This window comes from Cupressus sempervirens, chromosome 10 (assembly GCF_028749045.1).
Source record: "Cupressus sempervirens isolate cs-2001-9-10 chromosome 10, ASM2874904v1, whole genome shotgun sequence".
Lineage (NCBI taxonomy): Eukaryota > Viridiplantae > Streptophyta > Pinopsida > Cupressales > Cupressaceae > Cupressus > Cupressus sempervirens.
In genome coordinates, this window is record NC_143127.1 from 258,047,300 (window position 1) to 258,065,116 (window position 17,817).

Here is a 17,817-nt window from a genome sequence, read left to right on the forward strand (position 1 = left end):
GTAAATCAACTTCGTTTTGGCCCAAATTGGAAATGACTAGGCCAAAACACTCCAGGATCCCATTAAACCCTTCGTTAGCCCTGGGGACCATGTAGAACAAGGCTAATGCACACACACTTGGTCAACTACTAAAAGAACGTGAAGGCCAAAAGATGGGATCATTACATTCTATCTATTTTTGGAGTAGGGTTTTTCCCACTAGGTTTTCTTTATTTCTCTGTTTTATAGAGATTTGGTTGTGATTAGGTACCTCATCAAGCCTTGTTGTTGGGACCCACGTTTTTCTTTTAGCATTGAAGTTTCCTTGCCTTTTCATGCATTGCTTGTAGCTGCATTGTTGCTCATGTTAAGTGGGGGTGTTATAGTTAAGGGTTAATTTAATTTAATTTATTAAAAGGTGCAAACTCAAAGTTCATCTTACCTTTTTAATAATTCAAAATTTATGTTATAAGAAAACAATAAATAAGACCAATTAAATCTTCCTAAGACAACATTGGCCCTTCACAATATGTGTATATATAAAGTTGTCTACTTGTAGGAAACTTCTTATGTTAGTGAAAGTTATTGCTCTATACAGAATGGGATAAAAGAAAATGGAGATAATATTAGATATAAAATATTAGGGAGAAATAAGCTCCCTTAGCATTTAACCAAGGCAAGACATGACATTTTTCCTATGAATATATTAAATAAATGAGCATCTTCTTGTTCAACATGGACTTCATCACATATTTCAAAATCTTGAGTGATGAGTTATTTGAGAACACCTTTTCTTCAAACATGACAGTGAAAAGACATAAAGAAAAATGTCCATATATGCATATTTCCAATTAAATTAATGAAAAAAAGAACCATCTTAATTTTTTTACCATAAAAAATGCTAAAAAAAATATTAATTCTTTTTTATTTCTACTTACTTAAAAATTAAATAAATTCTAGAATTCTTTATATTTAAGTGACAATGGAATTGTTTTTTTAATTTCATATTTTAATTTAATTATTTGCATTATATTTAAAAATTAAAATAATGAATTCATCAAATAAAATATAGAAAATTCTTTCTGAAGTTTGGGGATATGGATTACAATGGAGTAACATCGTTGGTTTGCAACCTTCCATCAACCGGGACCGCTAACCTAAAATATTGAAATATTATTGCCAATTAATCAATACAAGAAAAACATTTATGCAAACATATTCTAATTTAATCATAAGTCTAAAATAGAATTCAGTAGAAGAAACCGAAGGTTGACGTGTGACCAATCGGTTTTATGACGGAAAAGATAAGATCCTAAGTTCTTCTGACCTGAAAAACTCAAAATCTTCACTCTGAAATTTGTGTTTCAATCTCACACCAATCTGAACACATTAGCGCAAAATTCATCGGAAGACATGAGTGGGCTCGCAGCCAGGCCTTTCCATGCACTCATTTCACAGAGCGGAACCACAAAACAAACAGTTGCCTCAGCTTCATTATCATCGGCACTCTCAGGAGTCCAATTGCGCGTGGGCAGGAATTCTCAACGGAACAGAACTCAAAGTCGCGATTGGCGTGGTAAGGGTGGATTAGTGGTGTATGCAAGGGCTTTCCGAGGGGCAGGGAAACAGTTTGATGAGTTTCTACAACGTATTAGCCGGCCTGACCCTGCCCTTGATATCAACAGCCTCGAGTAATATTCTTTCTCAGCCTTACTCCATATCTTATCCTCAATCTGTTAGCAGTTTTTTGTTCGTTTCACTAAAATACGCTTCAGTAATGGAGGGTTGCTCTTAAAAGACAAAATGTATATAGCCTGGCAGGTCACTTGGGCTTAATTTTTCACAAGATTACCGAAAACTAGATTTGTAAATTGACAAAACTTTGAAATATTGTTCGCCAAATCTTGCACTTAAAATGGGCATAGATATATTACATTCCCTAAGTCTATATAGTAAATGCACATATATTAGTTAGATTTACCAAAATATGCCGTATTCGACCCAGTAGCTTCAACTGAAATTTCTCACCAGGCGCAGTTGAAAAAATTATGGAGCTTTTACAGCCAAATATTCCCAATAAAAAAATGTTTTTACTTCGTTTTACTTGATTTGGGATTCTGGATTAAAATTTTAATATATGAGAAAAAATCAGACCATGCTGCCTGCCATTTGGCGATAAAGCTGCGTAGTTTTAAGGGGGCGCAACTAATTTCTGGCTCTTCCTCACCAACGCTTACTGATATTTGTGAAGCTTTTTGTCATCTGCTGTGATGGAAAACAAGCTCTGATTATTTATGGACAATTTGTTAGGGTTCTGGTTTAAAAATCAACAGATGAGGATAAACCCCTCACACGTTAGTTGCTATTTGCCAGTAAAGCTACATAAAACTCTCTCTGGGTGCTTCAAACTTCTAAAAACGTGGCTGTTATACATTTCACGCAGAAGATTATGTCTTGTTCTGTTTTAATTTCCAAGCTTTTCACGGGAACAATTGGAAAGAATTAATGGGCCTTCTTTAGTACAGCATCTTTAGTTGTAATAATAGCTTCCTCCCCAGAATTCGCCTACATGAGATTAACTTTTTGTTTTTGAACTGAAATGATTTTTGCATCCTTATAAATTTTCATGTGAGTTGTAGGGACACAACCCATTCTATATGTTGCTCAACTAATGGATGTAACCTATACTCGGTTGATACCTCATAACATATCTCATGGCAGCATGGAACATAGACCACACAATTTAAAGCTTTGCCTTAAAGAGTTTTCCATAAATATAAAAATCGGAACTCCCATGCTGTACACCCCGTTTGGTGTTTTGGTGTGCTGAACCATGTTCTTCATATATTTTATACTATTTGCATTCTGTATTCCCTCATATATAATCCTCGTGTTCATTTCATATATCTATTCAAATATCAACCTGGATTATATATGAGGAAATACAGAATGCAAATAGTAAAAAATAAATGAAGAACATGGTTCAGCACACCAAAACACCAAACGAGTGTTAAAACTAGAGCCCAGAAATTAGTGATGATCAACATCAAAAGAAAAGTCTGAAACTGAAACAACAAACACCAGAAATATCCTGGGAAAACCCTTCGAAACTGAAGGGGAAAACCCAGCCACACAACACAAAAATATCTTTATTGATAATGAAATGTTCAAGTGTACAATATCCTTTGCTTGAAGCGAATATATAACAATAGGAGAGACTCTTCACATTATAACCGAAGGTCTCTTGAGATTCTCATAACTTTTATAATTAATCATTACTCTTTGAATATTCATGCCTCAATGCATGTGAAGGACCATGTCATTTACATTTATTATTACAAATTAAACTTAAGTGTCCTTTTCAACTCAAGATGACAATAACGGTAACAACATCCAGATTCCGAGAGATAAAGATCTCTATCGCAGCTACAAACTTTAACACTCCCTCTTAGCAAGAGAGAGATCTTTAGCTGAACAGTCACACAAAGCTGCAACCAAAAATGTCAATGATAAATTCTGATCATTTGAATTCAAAAAATAACTCATGGAGTTATTCAGCATGAAAACCTGTAACAAATTTCTCAATTATGGAATCACTCAACATGAAGACCTGTAACAAATACTCATATTCATGGAGTCACTCGACATGAAAACCTGTAACAAATACTCATATTTATGGAATCACTCAACATGAAAAGATTTGTAAGACTCACAACTAAGCCTTTATTTACGGACTTTCTCAACGTGAACTGTCATGGAATCTTTCAACATGACATCCAACTTCCATCACGAAATCTCTCAACGTGATGACATCATGAACTCTCTCAACATGATGTTCACTATCGCATAGTGAAAGAGTTATCATAGCTGATCGTACAATCTCATTTATTCACACAAGAATAAAATAGACAATAACAAACTAAGACCTGAATCCATTTAAGTCTCAAACTTTATAAATAAAACAAGCATCATAAGCATATATGAGAAAGAAGGGGATTCCATAAACACTCCCGCTTAATTATAAAGCCTCCCTTTGAAGCTAAAATCTCCCTATGAAGCTTAACATCTCCCTCTTAGTTAATGCAACCTATTACCTTTCTCGATCAACAATTTCATGCAATACTTATCTCTGCAACCTGTATCCAGACCAGAGTTTTTGTAGAGTTCGATACAGAGAGAGGGATTTTTGAAAATGAATCATGCTGCCTGCAGAATCATCTTACTATATCCAGAAAATAGATAACTCATAAAGAAAGTTTGAATACAGTAATATTTATAATTAAATCACAGTCTTTAGCAAAAGATGATGCTAGATCATTACTGGAAAATTCAGGAATGCAGAGATATGATACATTTATCTGATATTCCAAAAATTTCCATCAAGCCCTTATCATAGTATCAACCAACCACAGTTTTCGAAATAGAATAGTCACATGATAGCAAAGATTACCAAACATAAATTTTGCATAGGCAAGCACATCATGCAAAGGAATGAAATGAAACTATAGTTATGCTTAAATGAACGAACTCACCAAGAGAGTGATCCAACTTATGCTGTGCACATGCACAGAGAATCCTGACGCCTTTTGCTTTAGATCATTTTTGTCTCTTTTCTGTTGATCATTTATGCCACTGCCCAGTATTCCAACTTTGCATGCTCCTTTATCCGTCCAGATTTCGTGAAATCCCAGAACTCACAGGTATTCTTCACATCTCCCTTCAATTTGTTGCCTGCTGTTATTTAATGATAAATTCAAATCCTCCATTGTAAGCTAAATAAACTTCTTCTGAATATCATTGAAAAAATCCTAACAGTGTTCCCATCTGCATATAATGCTCTACCACTATAGATTTACTCTTTTTCCAATAAAAAACGGTTTTAATAAATTGAAAATAGCAGGAGTGTCGGATACAATAAAAGAACACATATCCTTCAACCTACAAAAATAAAAGTCAAAAGAATACTTATCTGACTAAAATATGATCGCATCTAATCTGGTTAGAATGCCATATTTCTTTGATACTTGACCACCGACGGGCTTCTAGTGTAACACCTCTACTCTGGTGATGATAGAGAGATCATATTGACCGTTACTTGATCACTAGAGCTGCCACGAGGCGCTAATAATTGAAACCAATGTTTTGAAACTTAATGGCCACCCAGATTCCAAATCCTGGAAGCTCGAATCACATGAAATGTGTCGTGAGGATTTGAGCTTCTGCCCAGGACTACACATTTCTGACTTATTGAGTTTTATAATTGCATAGATTTGTATAGATGACTTAGCATGACAGAGCCTCACCTCTCCAAATGCTCCTCTGCCAAATATAGTTAGTGGCTCAAAGTCCTCGACACCTACTTTATGTCTTTGCAGCCTTATATATTCAGTTTCTTTACGTTCCAGATTCTTTAACATTTCCACTTGTTCTTCTTCTGAAACTTGTGCTTCTTGTAACTTGCGTTCCAGTGCCCTACGCCTTTTTCTACGATCCTTCAGATTCTTGAGATGATTCTTGGAATGGTTCTCAATAAACTCTTTGGCCGCGATAACTATCTCGAGACAGGAGACGAAACAACAATATCACAGTTAATTGCAGTAGCCATGTCCACTCCAGAATGATCTCCATGCTGTTCTGATCTTCGACAATCTTCAGTCTTAAAAGCCACTCCTGATCTGCTGTCTTCTAGCAAAACTAATGGCCAGATTAACTTCAATTGCAAACTCCATATGCCTCAGCTTTAAAATCATGCCCACTATAAGAACTAGTTGCCTGAAGCATCCAAGGCAAATGATAGGTAGATCTTACAGATTCAAAAATATGCTTCCTAAACAAGAATAAAAATGACAGTAATGATATAATCTGAAGATTTCGCGAGGATTTCCATTATACCCAGCTTGTACAGAAGCATGAAAAGATTTAACATTACACCTTATGATATCAATATAGAACAAAAACACAGATGCCGGATATTGAAATTTTAATAAGAGACTGCATAATTATTAGAGACAGAGATCAAGGAAAACTTCCTAATTGATAATCAATCTGAGCATCATTTACACATATCTGCCCATGATAGATTAGATGGAAGGCACTGAACAACCTTGCTCTGATACCATGTTAAAACTAGAGCCCAGAAATCAGTGATGATCAACATCAAAAGAGAAGTCCAAAACTGAAACAACAAACACCAGAAATATCCTGGGAAAACCCTTTGAGATTGAAGGGAAAAACCCAGCCACACCAAAAAAATATCTTTATTGATAATGAAATGTTCAAGTGTACAATATCCTTTGCTTGAAGTGAATATATAACAATAGGAGAGACTCTTCACATTATAACCGAAGGTCTATTGAGATTCTCATAACTCCTATAATTAATCATGACTCTTCGAATATTCATGCCTCAATGCATATGAATGCCACATGTCATTTACATTTATTATTACAAATAAATTTAAGTGTCCTTTTCAACTCAAGATGACAATAAAGGTAATAACATCCAAATTCCGAGATTAACAACGAGGTGTACAACATGGGAGTTTCGATTTTTATATTTATGGTAAACTCTTTAAGGCAAAGCTTTGAATTGTGTGGGCTATGGTCCATGTCACCATCAGATAAGTTATGAGGTGTCAACCATTAGTTGAGCAACATATACACCTCACATGCAAATTTATAAGGATGCAAAAATCCCTCTCATACCTTAATAATAGCAACTTTTGTAACAACTCTAACAACTTCAAACTGTTCTTTTTAGGTCCTTAAATAGGAATCTTTTGCCTCTTGCCATCCTTGACCTAATTAGGGTTTAGGAGTTTTCTGGAATTTGCTCTTGATCTAAATCAATGATCTAGAATCAACCTTACAATCATGTTGGCCTTATTGTATTTCATTGGTCCTCATTCTGCCTTGGAATCATAAACAATCATATTACTTTTCCCAATAAATTTTGTTAAATACTTTCGTCGATTTGTGCAAACATAGTTTCTTGCTCGGTAGAATCAAAATACATAGTAATCAGTACCATTTCAAACTTTTAGGTGTTCCCTGTGCAGCTTGGGGAATACTCTGTTCATGCTTAGTAGATTTGCCAACGCTCGGTGTCTTTCTGACTTGGTTAATCTTTGACTAGCTTGGTAAAGTCTGTACTTGGTGCATATTCATCTTGCTCAATTAATGTAGAGCTTGGTCATATTATACTTATACTTCTGTCTTATCTTGGCTCGGTAACAATGTTCACCGACCAATACTTTCTGTTCTCATCAACTAACTTTTTGCACTAATGACAACATGAATATGTCTAGGAGTAACATTCTCCCCCTTTGACATTAGTGGCAAAAAAACTTGATGCATGATAGCTCAAAAACTTACTTGGTGAAAAATATTTTTACTCCTCCTGAGCACATACTCCCTTCACATCATGTCTTGATACTGGGTATAACATGTTGTTTTCGAAGTCTTTTTCAAAACACTTTTTGTACAGAACTTATAAATATATCTCCATTCATACCATAGACTCATAACATATACTATACTCCCCTTATCCATAAATTATATACATATGCACTGCCTCTTTATATACACACCAACATTACATACACATTCCCCCTTTTTGACACCTATGCCAAAAATACAAAAATGTGAAATGTCTATCTAAGACAAACTCCCAACTGATCAAGAAATTTTTGATGATTCTTCGTCATAACTGTCATAGTCGCGTCCCAATTGGTCTTCAATATTTTCAGTGTCTGCTTCTCCACTTTTAACTTTGCAGAGAGATCTATCATGTAATCTGCAATGGATAATCCAGGTGCAACAATCAATTCCTTGGCTTTTTTGATATGTCGTTGCATAACCTCAAGATGAGGTAGCAATAAGGCTTGCATCTCATTAATCTCAGCCCTTGTCTTGGCTTCTTCATGTAATATTTCATGTTGAATCCCTGTGAAGAATCTTACTCGGGAGTAATGAGCCATATATGTACCTGGGTCTACATTTAGTGCATCTGCACTGGACTTCATATCCTCTCCAACTTTCTGCAATTTTTCTTTGATATTCTGAGTGAGATGAGGTATGTGACACAATTTCTTGAATAATGAAAGAACATTTTGGTCGGTAACCAAAGTGGAAAGTTCCACTTGCTGTATTGCTATGGTTTGAGCAGCCTTCTCCAATACTTCATTTTCAAACTTCTTTTCTGATCTTTCCATCAGTTTTGCCTGTGCATCTACATCAAGCTCATTCACTTTGTCAACTAACTATACAAGTTGTTCCATAATGGGGGCCTTCTCATCAAGTGTAACACTGGGAACAACATCTAACAAGTTATTTTTGATATCAAGTAAGACTTGTTTTTGCTTGAGCTCCTTCCTTAACCAATCTTGCTCTGCCTTTCTACTACACATCTCTCCATATTCAGCTAAGGCATTTGGATCTAAAGTCTTAGGGTCCCCATTAGGTATGAAAATATCCTCATCAAGTGTGGCAGGATTGGACCTTACTGATGTTGTATTTTTCTTCTTGATCTTCTTACCGTTTGAGGTGACTGTGCTAGTGCCCAGGGAAGGCTTTGGTGGCAATGGAGCCTTCTGCTCTTGATCTGTTTGTTTAAGTTCATCATCATTCTTTTTCTCATCTTTCTTATCTCCTTGATCAGGTGTAATCTGTAATACTGTTTGTATTTGTGGCACATGAGGCTTATCCTCTGATTGTTTCTGTGTATTCTTATCGTGTTCACTGAGTGAACTTTGCTCAGGCTGAGCTCCTTGCCCTTGCCCTATCATTCCCTCACTCGGAGGTCCCTGGGCCTATGGCCTATTGCCAGCAAAATCATCTGCTTTATTATCCTTAGCATCTCCTCCTGTCTGTGTGGTATCATCGTTTGCATCTCCAGATTTTTGCTCAGTATTCTTATCTCCTTTTTGAGTAGTTTTCTCTTGTTGCTCGGTTTGAGTTGCATCTGTATGCATTGGAACAATAGTGATAATGAATTGAAAGAATCAACAGGATTAGTATTTATACTTTGTGATTCATTTTGTGTCTCAAACTTCTTGTACTCCTTAATTTGCTGAATTACAGGTGCATAGCCTGGTATATGTGCATGAGCCTACTCCCTAAGTGGCTGAACTTAAATGTTATGTTCGGTGTTAGCCATCACATTTTGATCTTTCTTTACTTCATCAGCTAGGTCTTCACCTGTGAGATCTTCAATAGTTACATTTTCATCTTTGTCAGTTATGTCTTTTACCATGCACATCATCAACAGTATGTTGAATTGTAGCATTTGCAAATTCATCCTCTTTGTTATCAAGTTCTGTTTGTTGTTCTGGCTCAGTATCATCAACCTGTATATTCTCCTCTGGGTCTTTGATGCTGTAAATCTGTTTCCATATCCTTTGCTTGTCTACATCAACAACTCTCAATCTGCCTGCCAATATTTTCAATGCCTTCTGGTTTGGTATGAATCTTTGCTTTGTGTCTTTTCGTTGCATCACCATTTTTTGTGATATGCAATTCTGGCATAACAATTACTAGGACTCTCTATCTGATCTGTTTTTCAGTAATTAAGGCATACTGCACAATTCTTCTAATATCATGTTGCCAATCTTAGTAGGTGTATTCTTGAATTTTGACATCGTGTCAATCAAAGCATCTTCAATCTTTTGCTTATCTTCATCATTCAGTGTATGATAATATATTTAAAAGTAGACAAACTTAAAATCATTTCACACCTTTCCGTTTAATATATTATGGATAGGCATATATAATTTATGTTTTAAAAGAATACAAACTTAAAATCATTTCACACCTTTCTGTTTGATAACACATGAACTATATTTCTTTTTCTTTCAGGGAATGCACTAGTTGTCCACAGAAATATAATTTATCAATTTTATCAAGCAACTTGCAGAAACCAAATATAGCCAATGATTTTGCTCAAAAATATTCCTCAATCGATCATGAACCTAAACCTGACCTTATGATTTCAATGTCAACAGGTCACCATCTGTGAGGCTTATAGACAGGGAACAGAATATGGTAATATTTTTTGTAATTGATTTTTTAAATTTTCTTGTTTGCAAATCATAAGCTTTGATTTTGAAACTAGAAATATGTTCATACATGTTAATCAGTATGTTTGAATAGTAAAACTATGCTTGAAAAAGGTGATTTTTGTTTTTTAAATAGGTAGGCATAGTGAGCGTAGATGAAGCCGTTGAGAAGGCAACAGCTGCTGAACTTGATCTGGTATATGCATATGTTCTCCATGTACATTATTCTTTTAAAATCTATTTATTTTTCTGGTCTTGAGATTATGATTTTTTTTTACTGCAAGACAAATAATTAATCAAGTATAAACAGTTTTGCAATGAATTGCTTAGCAGAGAATAGCTGCTTTCAAGTTTTATGATAGTTATACATATCAAATTGGATCACAAGATGGAGAGTTATTGTCTGATTAAATGAGATTATCAGGCCTTAGTAATCTTTTCTTGTGATATTTTTTGTTATTACTTTGCCTTGGCAAACTTAAATTGTGCATTGGGATACAGTGCTATGCCCATTTATGTGAAGTTCAAGGGAGAGTTTTACTAGCAAGATACAATTCCTGTTTTAGTAATAATCCAATTTGAATTGACTGTTTTGTTATATGGAGGTGGGCATGAAAATTTGTGATCTCTGCAGCATTTGTTGAAGAATTGTACAGATGGATTCTATGATATGCTTTCTGAGGAATAGGAAATGGTTAGAGATCGAATGGATTGGTTGGGATAGCTGCATTTTGAAAAGCTTTGGTGACTACAATATGTACTTTTGCTATTTTAAACTTCACATGAATTTTAAATGACGTCATTTTATCCAATAACTCATTATACCATGAATGAATTCACTTTTAATTATTAACAATTTATTAGAGGTTCACAACTTCGTAGAAGCCTTCATCAAAAGTGACCTGCAAATGCTTTTGAATATATAATAAATCAAATTAATTAATATGTATTGGATTCCCCAAATAATTGAAAGAGCTATGATAAAAAAAGCTCTGGCTAGCTTTTTTCAACAGCCCAAGCCGAGAAAATCTACATAAGACTAGGTATCAAAACCTTATATCTTAAAATCAAATAAGCTTAAATTACCCATATAACAGAAGGCAGAAATTATCTAAAATTTCAAACCAATATCTTGTATGTTTTCTGCAATGAAATTATAACAGGAATTATTAGCATATTTTACCACTGATAACATGGCTTTACACTTATCCATCCCAAAAATGAGAACACTTGACAGTGTTGAGACAATGGTAATAAACTTCCAGCAACACCAAATCACCATTTAATTTAATTTAGGTTCATCGACATTTGCTGGAGCCATTCCACAGTTCTTTGACAAATGCTCATAAGCCTCTAATAAACCAAATAAATAAATAAAGATGAAATCCTTCTCTGTGCCATGACCTAGGCTGAGAATAGCTCAACAAGATTAAACACCTTAAAACTTTTAGAATTTAAAATTGTTGGTGTAAATAAGTATTTACTATTTACACTTTACTTAAGTCTACTTAGGTTAATGCATTTTCATATTAGTTGTCATGTAGACACCTAGGAGTTTGCATATGTCATGTTGACAACACAGTAGTTTGCACTCCAATTGAGCATGCACTCCAATTGAGCACATGTTGTCTACTACATCTCTTTATGAGATACACCTTTGCATTCTTATCCTCTCATTGTTGCACGTACATTCATGCACAATGGAGGATAATCCACTCTTGGTGGACATGTGCTTAGTTGTTATGCTTATCTCTTTGCTGACTCCTAGTCATATTAGTTGCCTTTATATACAAGACACTTCTATGTTGTATTCATCCAATTATCTGATATCCAATCATTTGATATCGATTCTCATTTGATCATCATTTGTCTCTTTTGTGCTATCTACTGAGCTTTTTGATCTTGGTGTTGAATTATTGCTTTAGACAAATTCTTAGATGGTATCAAAGCTATACCAAATTCTTACATGGTATTAGAGCCATAGGAGTTTCATTGCATAGCCATTGGAGATTTTTTTTTTGTAGGTCAAGATTGGAGCTTGCTGGTGCAAATCAGATATTGGTATCACATTCAGAAGGTCAAAAAACCTCCAAATCAACTTTTGTTTCATCAAAATCAGACATCTGAGGTGAAATCTAGAGTCATTTTATTTTTGGAGGTGCGATGGCGGTGATTCAGGAAAAATAATTACAAAGGTGATTTTCAAACAGTGATATCTCCATCATACGAACTCCTTTTTTCAAGTAATTTTTTTTTTTTTTGGGCTAGAATTTCATGATCTACACATTGGTGCAGGTTGTTTGTGATCTCTGTTCTTGAATTTTTTTGAAAATTGCCAATCCCGATTTTTACAACTTCACAGGCTTCGTTCGGGCTCATATGGACACATATTCAGGTGCTATTTTTTTTTGAAAGTGCATAATTTTTGTCTACTTTCTAGATCTGGTATCAGTTTGGAGTAATTTTGAGTGGACATAGTACTTTCAACATTTGGTTATTTTTGGCCTATTTTGGCACTTGTAATTAATTAGATCCTTGAGAGGTCTTGGGTCTTATCTTGTTGAGTCATATATAACTTCATATTTGCTGTTGTAACCATCAAATTAGAAGTCCACTTTGGTTCATTTTGACAAGTGGCAATTGTACACACACATAGTATAAAGTGCCAAAAGTCTATTTTGGGGGGGTTGCATTGATTAGTACATCATGGATGAGGAAGATTTAATTATCTTGACAACACAAAACTATAAGCAACGGAATGAATTAGTTCTCACTTATCTTAGTGAGCATAATGCGTTGCCATATGTGAAAGGACTTTTATACAATGGTGACATTGTTACAAATCATTTGTCGTGCACTCTTTCTACATATGGATATGGAGGTTATGGATTCACTTGATGACATGAAGTCAACTGATTTTTATGATATTTGGATCTATCTTTGGGAGATATATGGAGATCCACATGTTCCTCCATTCCCAAAAGATCTTTTACCTTCAATTGTAGCTACTAATTCTCTTATTGATATTGCATCTACTGTTGCTCTTGATGATGCTTGTCTTCACATAGTCGTGGATTCACATGATTCAATGCAGCAAGATATTCATTATCTTCCAGACTCAGTTCCTTGTGTAATGTCCCCATTTTAGCAGTTGACCAAGTGTGTGCGCGTTAGCCTTGTTCTACATGGTCCTGAGGGCTAACGAAGGGTTTAATGGGATCTTGGAGTGTTTTGGCCTAGTCATTTCCAGTTTGGGCCAAAACGAAGTTGATTTACTTAGTTTCAGGCATACTTACTATTTTTAGTAAGTCGGCAGGACACAGTGCAGGTCAATTTTGGTGATTGGATTCGATACTCCTCGGTGAGAGCTTTCCGATGAGCTATCACTCGCATTATTCGGAGTCCGATTGCTAATACATTTTAATGCCTGAAGTTTTATTAAAGTAACGTCTAATTTAATTGTAAAATATTAAAGTGTTACTTTAATATTTATTTTATGGTGATGTGTACCCAAGGGAGACATAAGGGGTATTTTAATATATGTTTTATATTACACATCTTTTATCCCACATTGCCCATAAGAGTTGAGGGGACCCGTGGGAATAGAATAAAAGGAAGCATTTGTGGCTTCATTAGACAGGTTGAATATGAGAAGAAATTGGTGTGTGAGTTGCAGCTTTGTTTTTGGCATTTGAGGACGTCTATCCTCTCTTGTAACATTCTAGACGTCATTCCCTTGGGGTTTGGCCTTTGGAATTCTTTCTTATTGGCTTCATTATCAGGCAGTTTAGTTGCATTTCCGGCTACAGGCAGATTTGATATTTTGCTCATATCTTCTTCACTACTTGTCCGACGCTTATGCCGCTTGGAGGGAATGGTATTATGAAGGTAGTGGACTGATTGGAGGACAAAGTATTGTAGCAGCAAGTTCGTAAGCATGGGCTGGAGTATTATGACAATATTGCTGAAGTAATTAGTGAGTTGATAAATCTGCTATGTATTTGATTTTATGAATTCTGAAAATAACATTTTGTTAGCAGCAGTTCATTTCCACTTTGCATATCATTGTAGTTGCTTTCTTGTTTATGTTGTATGATACCAATTCCATGCACGAAACACAACAAACAATAAATGTTTGATTTCCGGAATTATAAGGGGTTTAAAACATTAAACGGAGAAATAAGAAGTTGAATGCAAACTGTTTGACATAATTCCTTTCAGCAATTTGGTTTAGTTTTTATGGGACATCCAGGGGTGTCCATTACACCTTGGGATGACGTCTTGACAGACATTACAGGTTTGTTTGTGGAGTCCTGCATTGAGAATATAAGAGACACTATTGATGATATACATCTTCTCTTTATTGAGGACGATCCTTCTTCAGTTGTTGTGAGGGAACACTCTAACCCTCATGATTCTCCACTTGATCTTTCTTTTGAGTTTGACATGATTGTGGATACTTTCTTACAACATTTGTAGGAGGTCCCTTTCACTTTAGAGAAGATATTTGAGTCTTTGGACATTGCTTTACATGAATCTCAAACTTAACTTGAGATGTCAGATTGCATGGCTGATCATACTCATGTGTTGCAGATTCCTATGTAGTATCCTGAGACAAATTACATTCTAAGAGTTCTTCCTAGCGGAGGATTCTTTTGTATACCTATGCCACCATTTCTTCCTCAAGGGAGAAATATCATTCAGTTTTCATGGTGCAGCTTCTATATTGATCTAGGAGCATATTTCATGGGTGTGGATTCTACATTGAGGGGGGACTTCTTTGTTTCTCTTCCTACTTTTATTGAGGAGGCATCTTGGTCTTTGGAGGAGGCATCTTGGTCTTTGGAGTTTGATCCACATTCCTATATAGAGCAGTTGCCATTTGTTCTTTGTCTATCATCTTCTTCTATTGGACTTGATCTTGATTGGTTCGTGACATCTTCAGTATTCAAGGTCATGGTGACACATCTTCAGACTTTAGAGACAACATACTTCATATGGATTCCCCTTCCATCTGCCTGTCCACAATGGGAAGCCTTCTTGCATTTGTATTTGGTGTATCTTCTTCCTAAAGGGAGAAATGTTGTTTGTAGGCATTGGATTCTCTTGTCTTTAAGCACTCATCATTCTTGTAGGAGATCATTCACTGTGGGGGGATTTCATTTCTCCTTATTTCCTCTTATGGAGGGATTCTCTATTGTATATGCATGATATATGTCATAATGGGGGGGTCTTGATTACTGCATCCATACATGCATCTTACTTTATTTTTCTTCTCTCTTTTTGGGGGAGGGTTTTTCCCATGTGAGTTTTATCTCTTTCTCTGCTTTATAAAAGATTGCATTGCATATCTTTTGCACTTGTATTTTGTACATGGGTACCTAACATGGCCTGGTAGCCGGGACCCATCATGCATTTTCATCTAGCTTTTGTGAGCTTAAGTGCATTCCCCTAAGTTGCACTTAAGGGGTGTGTTGGTATAAATAAGTATTTACTATTTACACTTTACTTAAGTTTACTTAGGTTAATGCATTTTCTTATTAGTTGTCATGTAGACACCTAGGAGTTTGCATATTTCATGTTGACAATACAGTAGTTTGCACTCTAATTGAGCACATGTTGTATACTACATCTCTTTATGAGATACACTTTTGCATTCTTATCCTCTCATTGCTGCACGTACATTCATTCACAATGGAGGATAATACACTCTTGGTGGACATGTGCTTAGTTGTTATGCTTATCTTTTTGTTGACTCCTAGTCATATCAGTTGCCTTTATATACAAGGCACTTCTATGTTGTATTCATCTAGTTATCTGATATCCATTCTCATTTGATCATCATTTGTCTCTCTTGTGCTATCTAATGAGCTTCTTGATCTTGGCGTTGAATTATTGCCTTAGGCAAATTCTTACATGGTATTAGAGCTATACCAAATTCTTATAGAAATCTTAGAGTTAGATAACCCAAGCCAATGAATCATAAAGCCAATGAATCATAAAGCATATAATACGTAAATTAGAACAATGTTGATTACTAGGATGTCTTAGCAATTGTCTTGTTTAGAGAAGTCTTATGTTTAATGAAACTAGGATGAGGATATACGATTTTACTATCAAAAAAACTTAGACCAAAACCTTATGGTATTTACATAGACCATTAACTATTTGATTACATATATACGAAAAAACAACAACAAAAGATTGAGGGTGCACTGCTCGTTTCCTTTCAACCTGTGAAATGAACAGCCCCCCTCAGGTCTTCTATAGCTTCAACCGGAGCCCTTTTATCAGCAATGCCTTCCTCTTCAAAGTAGGTCTCCAACCAGTTATCCTCCATTAGGACAAAAATTTCAAAGAACATAATTAGAAATCTCATATTTCTTTTTGTAGCTTCCCGATCAGCCCATAATCCTTCCAAATCCTCTGAAAACACGTTTGGGTAAGTAGGGACTGACCAGTTTCTCAGCATGACTAAGCCATAGTTATCCACTTTAGGAATAGCAAAATCATTCCTAATTTTTATCAAGACTTTGTCCAAATCTTCCGGGATCTCCTCAATAAACAATTCACTACACAAACTAACTACCATTGCCCTATTATTAAATATATGTATACAAATGGCAATAAACATCACAGGAATATCAGGGTTATCCCTAAAATGGTCTCTACTGTTTACAAGCTGCCCACCCAAACTAAGTAAGACAACCCACCAAATAACCCTATGCTTCATAGAGACAATTTGGTGAATGCGATGAAAAGTGATGTGGGTATCGAAGGCCATTTGCCTTTTCAAGCTTTGGAGCTTACTGGGGGTCTCCATGCTACTTGAAGAATTGAGTGAAGAGCCACAAGCATATAAATCAAGGGGGGAGAAATCATAAAACATTTAAGTCCTTGCAACGAGTTAATGCAATAATTGTCAGCTTTACAAGAGTAATAATCTTGAGGAGGGTGGCAAAAAGGGGAGAAAAGACATTCAATCTTAGGTGAAGGATACCTCAATTATGGAAAGGACATAAATATAACTAGAATAAATCCTGCCAAATCCATCGTTATAATGATTATAGAGAGAGGTGCCCCAAATAAAATGAGTATCACACAAAAAGGGAGGCCATAAGCGAAAAGATCACTAATTTATTGTGTCTTCTCTTTTAATAATTAATTTAAATAATTAATTGGGTTCTATCAAAACAATATTTCATCCCCCTTCTATATATTTATTAATCTAGTATTTAAATTAATATTTTGTGTCTCCTCTTATTTTCTAAATTGAGGTAGACCTTTATTAGTTAAAATTAATACTCCTTTATTAATATTCAATTAATATTTTAATTCATTCTCCCAAGAAATCTTATTATGGCCAATCATTTTATTTTGCCACTTTAAGATTGGTCTCACCTTAGTTTAAAGTTCAAGCCACATACCACTTTGAGATCTTTATAAAAGGAAGCTCTCTCATTTCATTTTCCCATAACATATTCAAGTCATGCTAGCATCCTCTAGCAATCTACATATTATGCAAGCATTCAGTTTGGCTCTCAAGTAAGATTTTGGAGATTTTGGCGTTCAAGGAGTTCAAGCGGGAATTCATTGGAGACCCTTCTTTCATGTTGCATTTCCTCTTCAAGATCTAGGTTCTTTCATTATTAATAATGGAGTTGGTCATCAAGGGAAGAGATCTACACTCATCAGAATTGCATCTTTATTCATCCTTCTTCTATAGTTCAAGCTTTCAAGAAATAGAGACATTACTTATTGCCTAAAGATTTTGTTCTTCACAC

At 35.2% G+C, this 17,817-nt stretch overlaps 1 protein-coding gene across 1 annotated transcript in view; it reads left to right on the top strand.

The window, feature by feature from the left end:
* Positions 1–1,326: 1,326 nt before the first annotated feature.
* The window catches only part of LOC149533614 (uncharacterized), a 68,140-nt gene continuing 51,649 nt past the window's right edge, over positions 1,327–17,817 (top strand). The window contains exons 1-3 of the mRNA XM_089804951.1: positions 1,327–1,670; positions 9,980–10,019; positions 10,170–10,229. Coding sequence (XP_089661077.1) covers positions 1,393–1,670; positions 9,980–10,019; positions 10,170–10,229 — 378 coding nt within the window. The 5' untranslated portion in view covers positions 1,327–1,392. The remainder of the gene's footprint in view (positions 1,671–9,979; positions 10,020–10,169; positions 10,230–17,817) is intronic.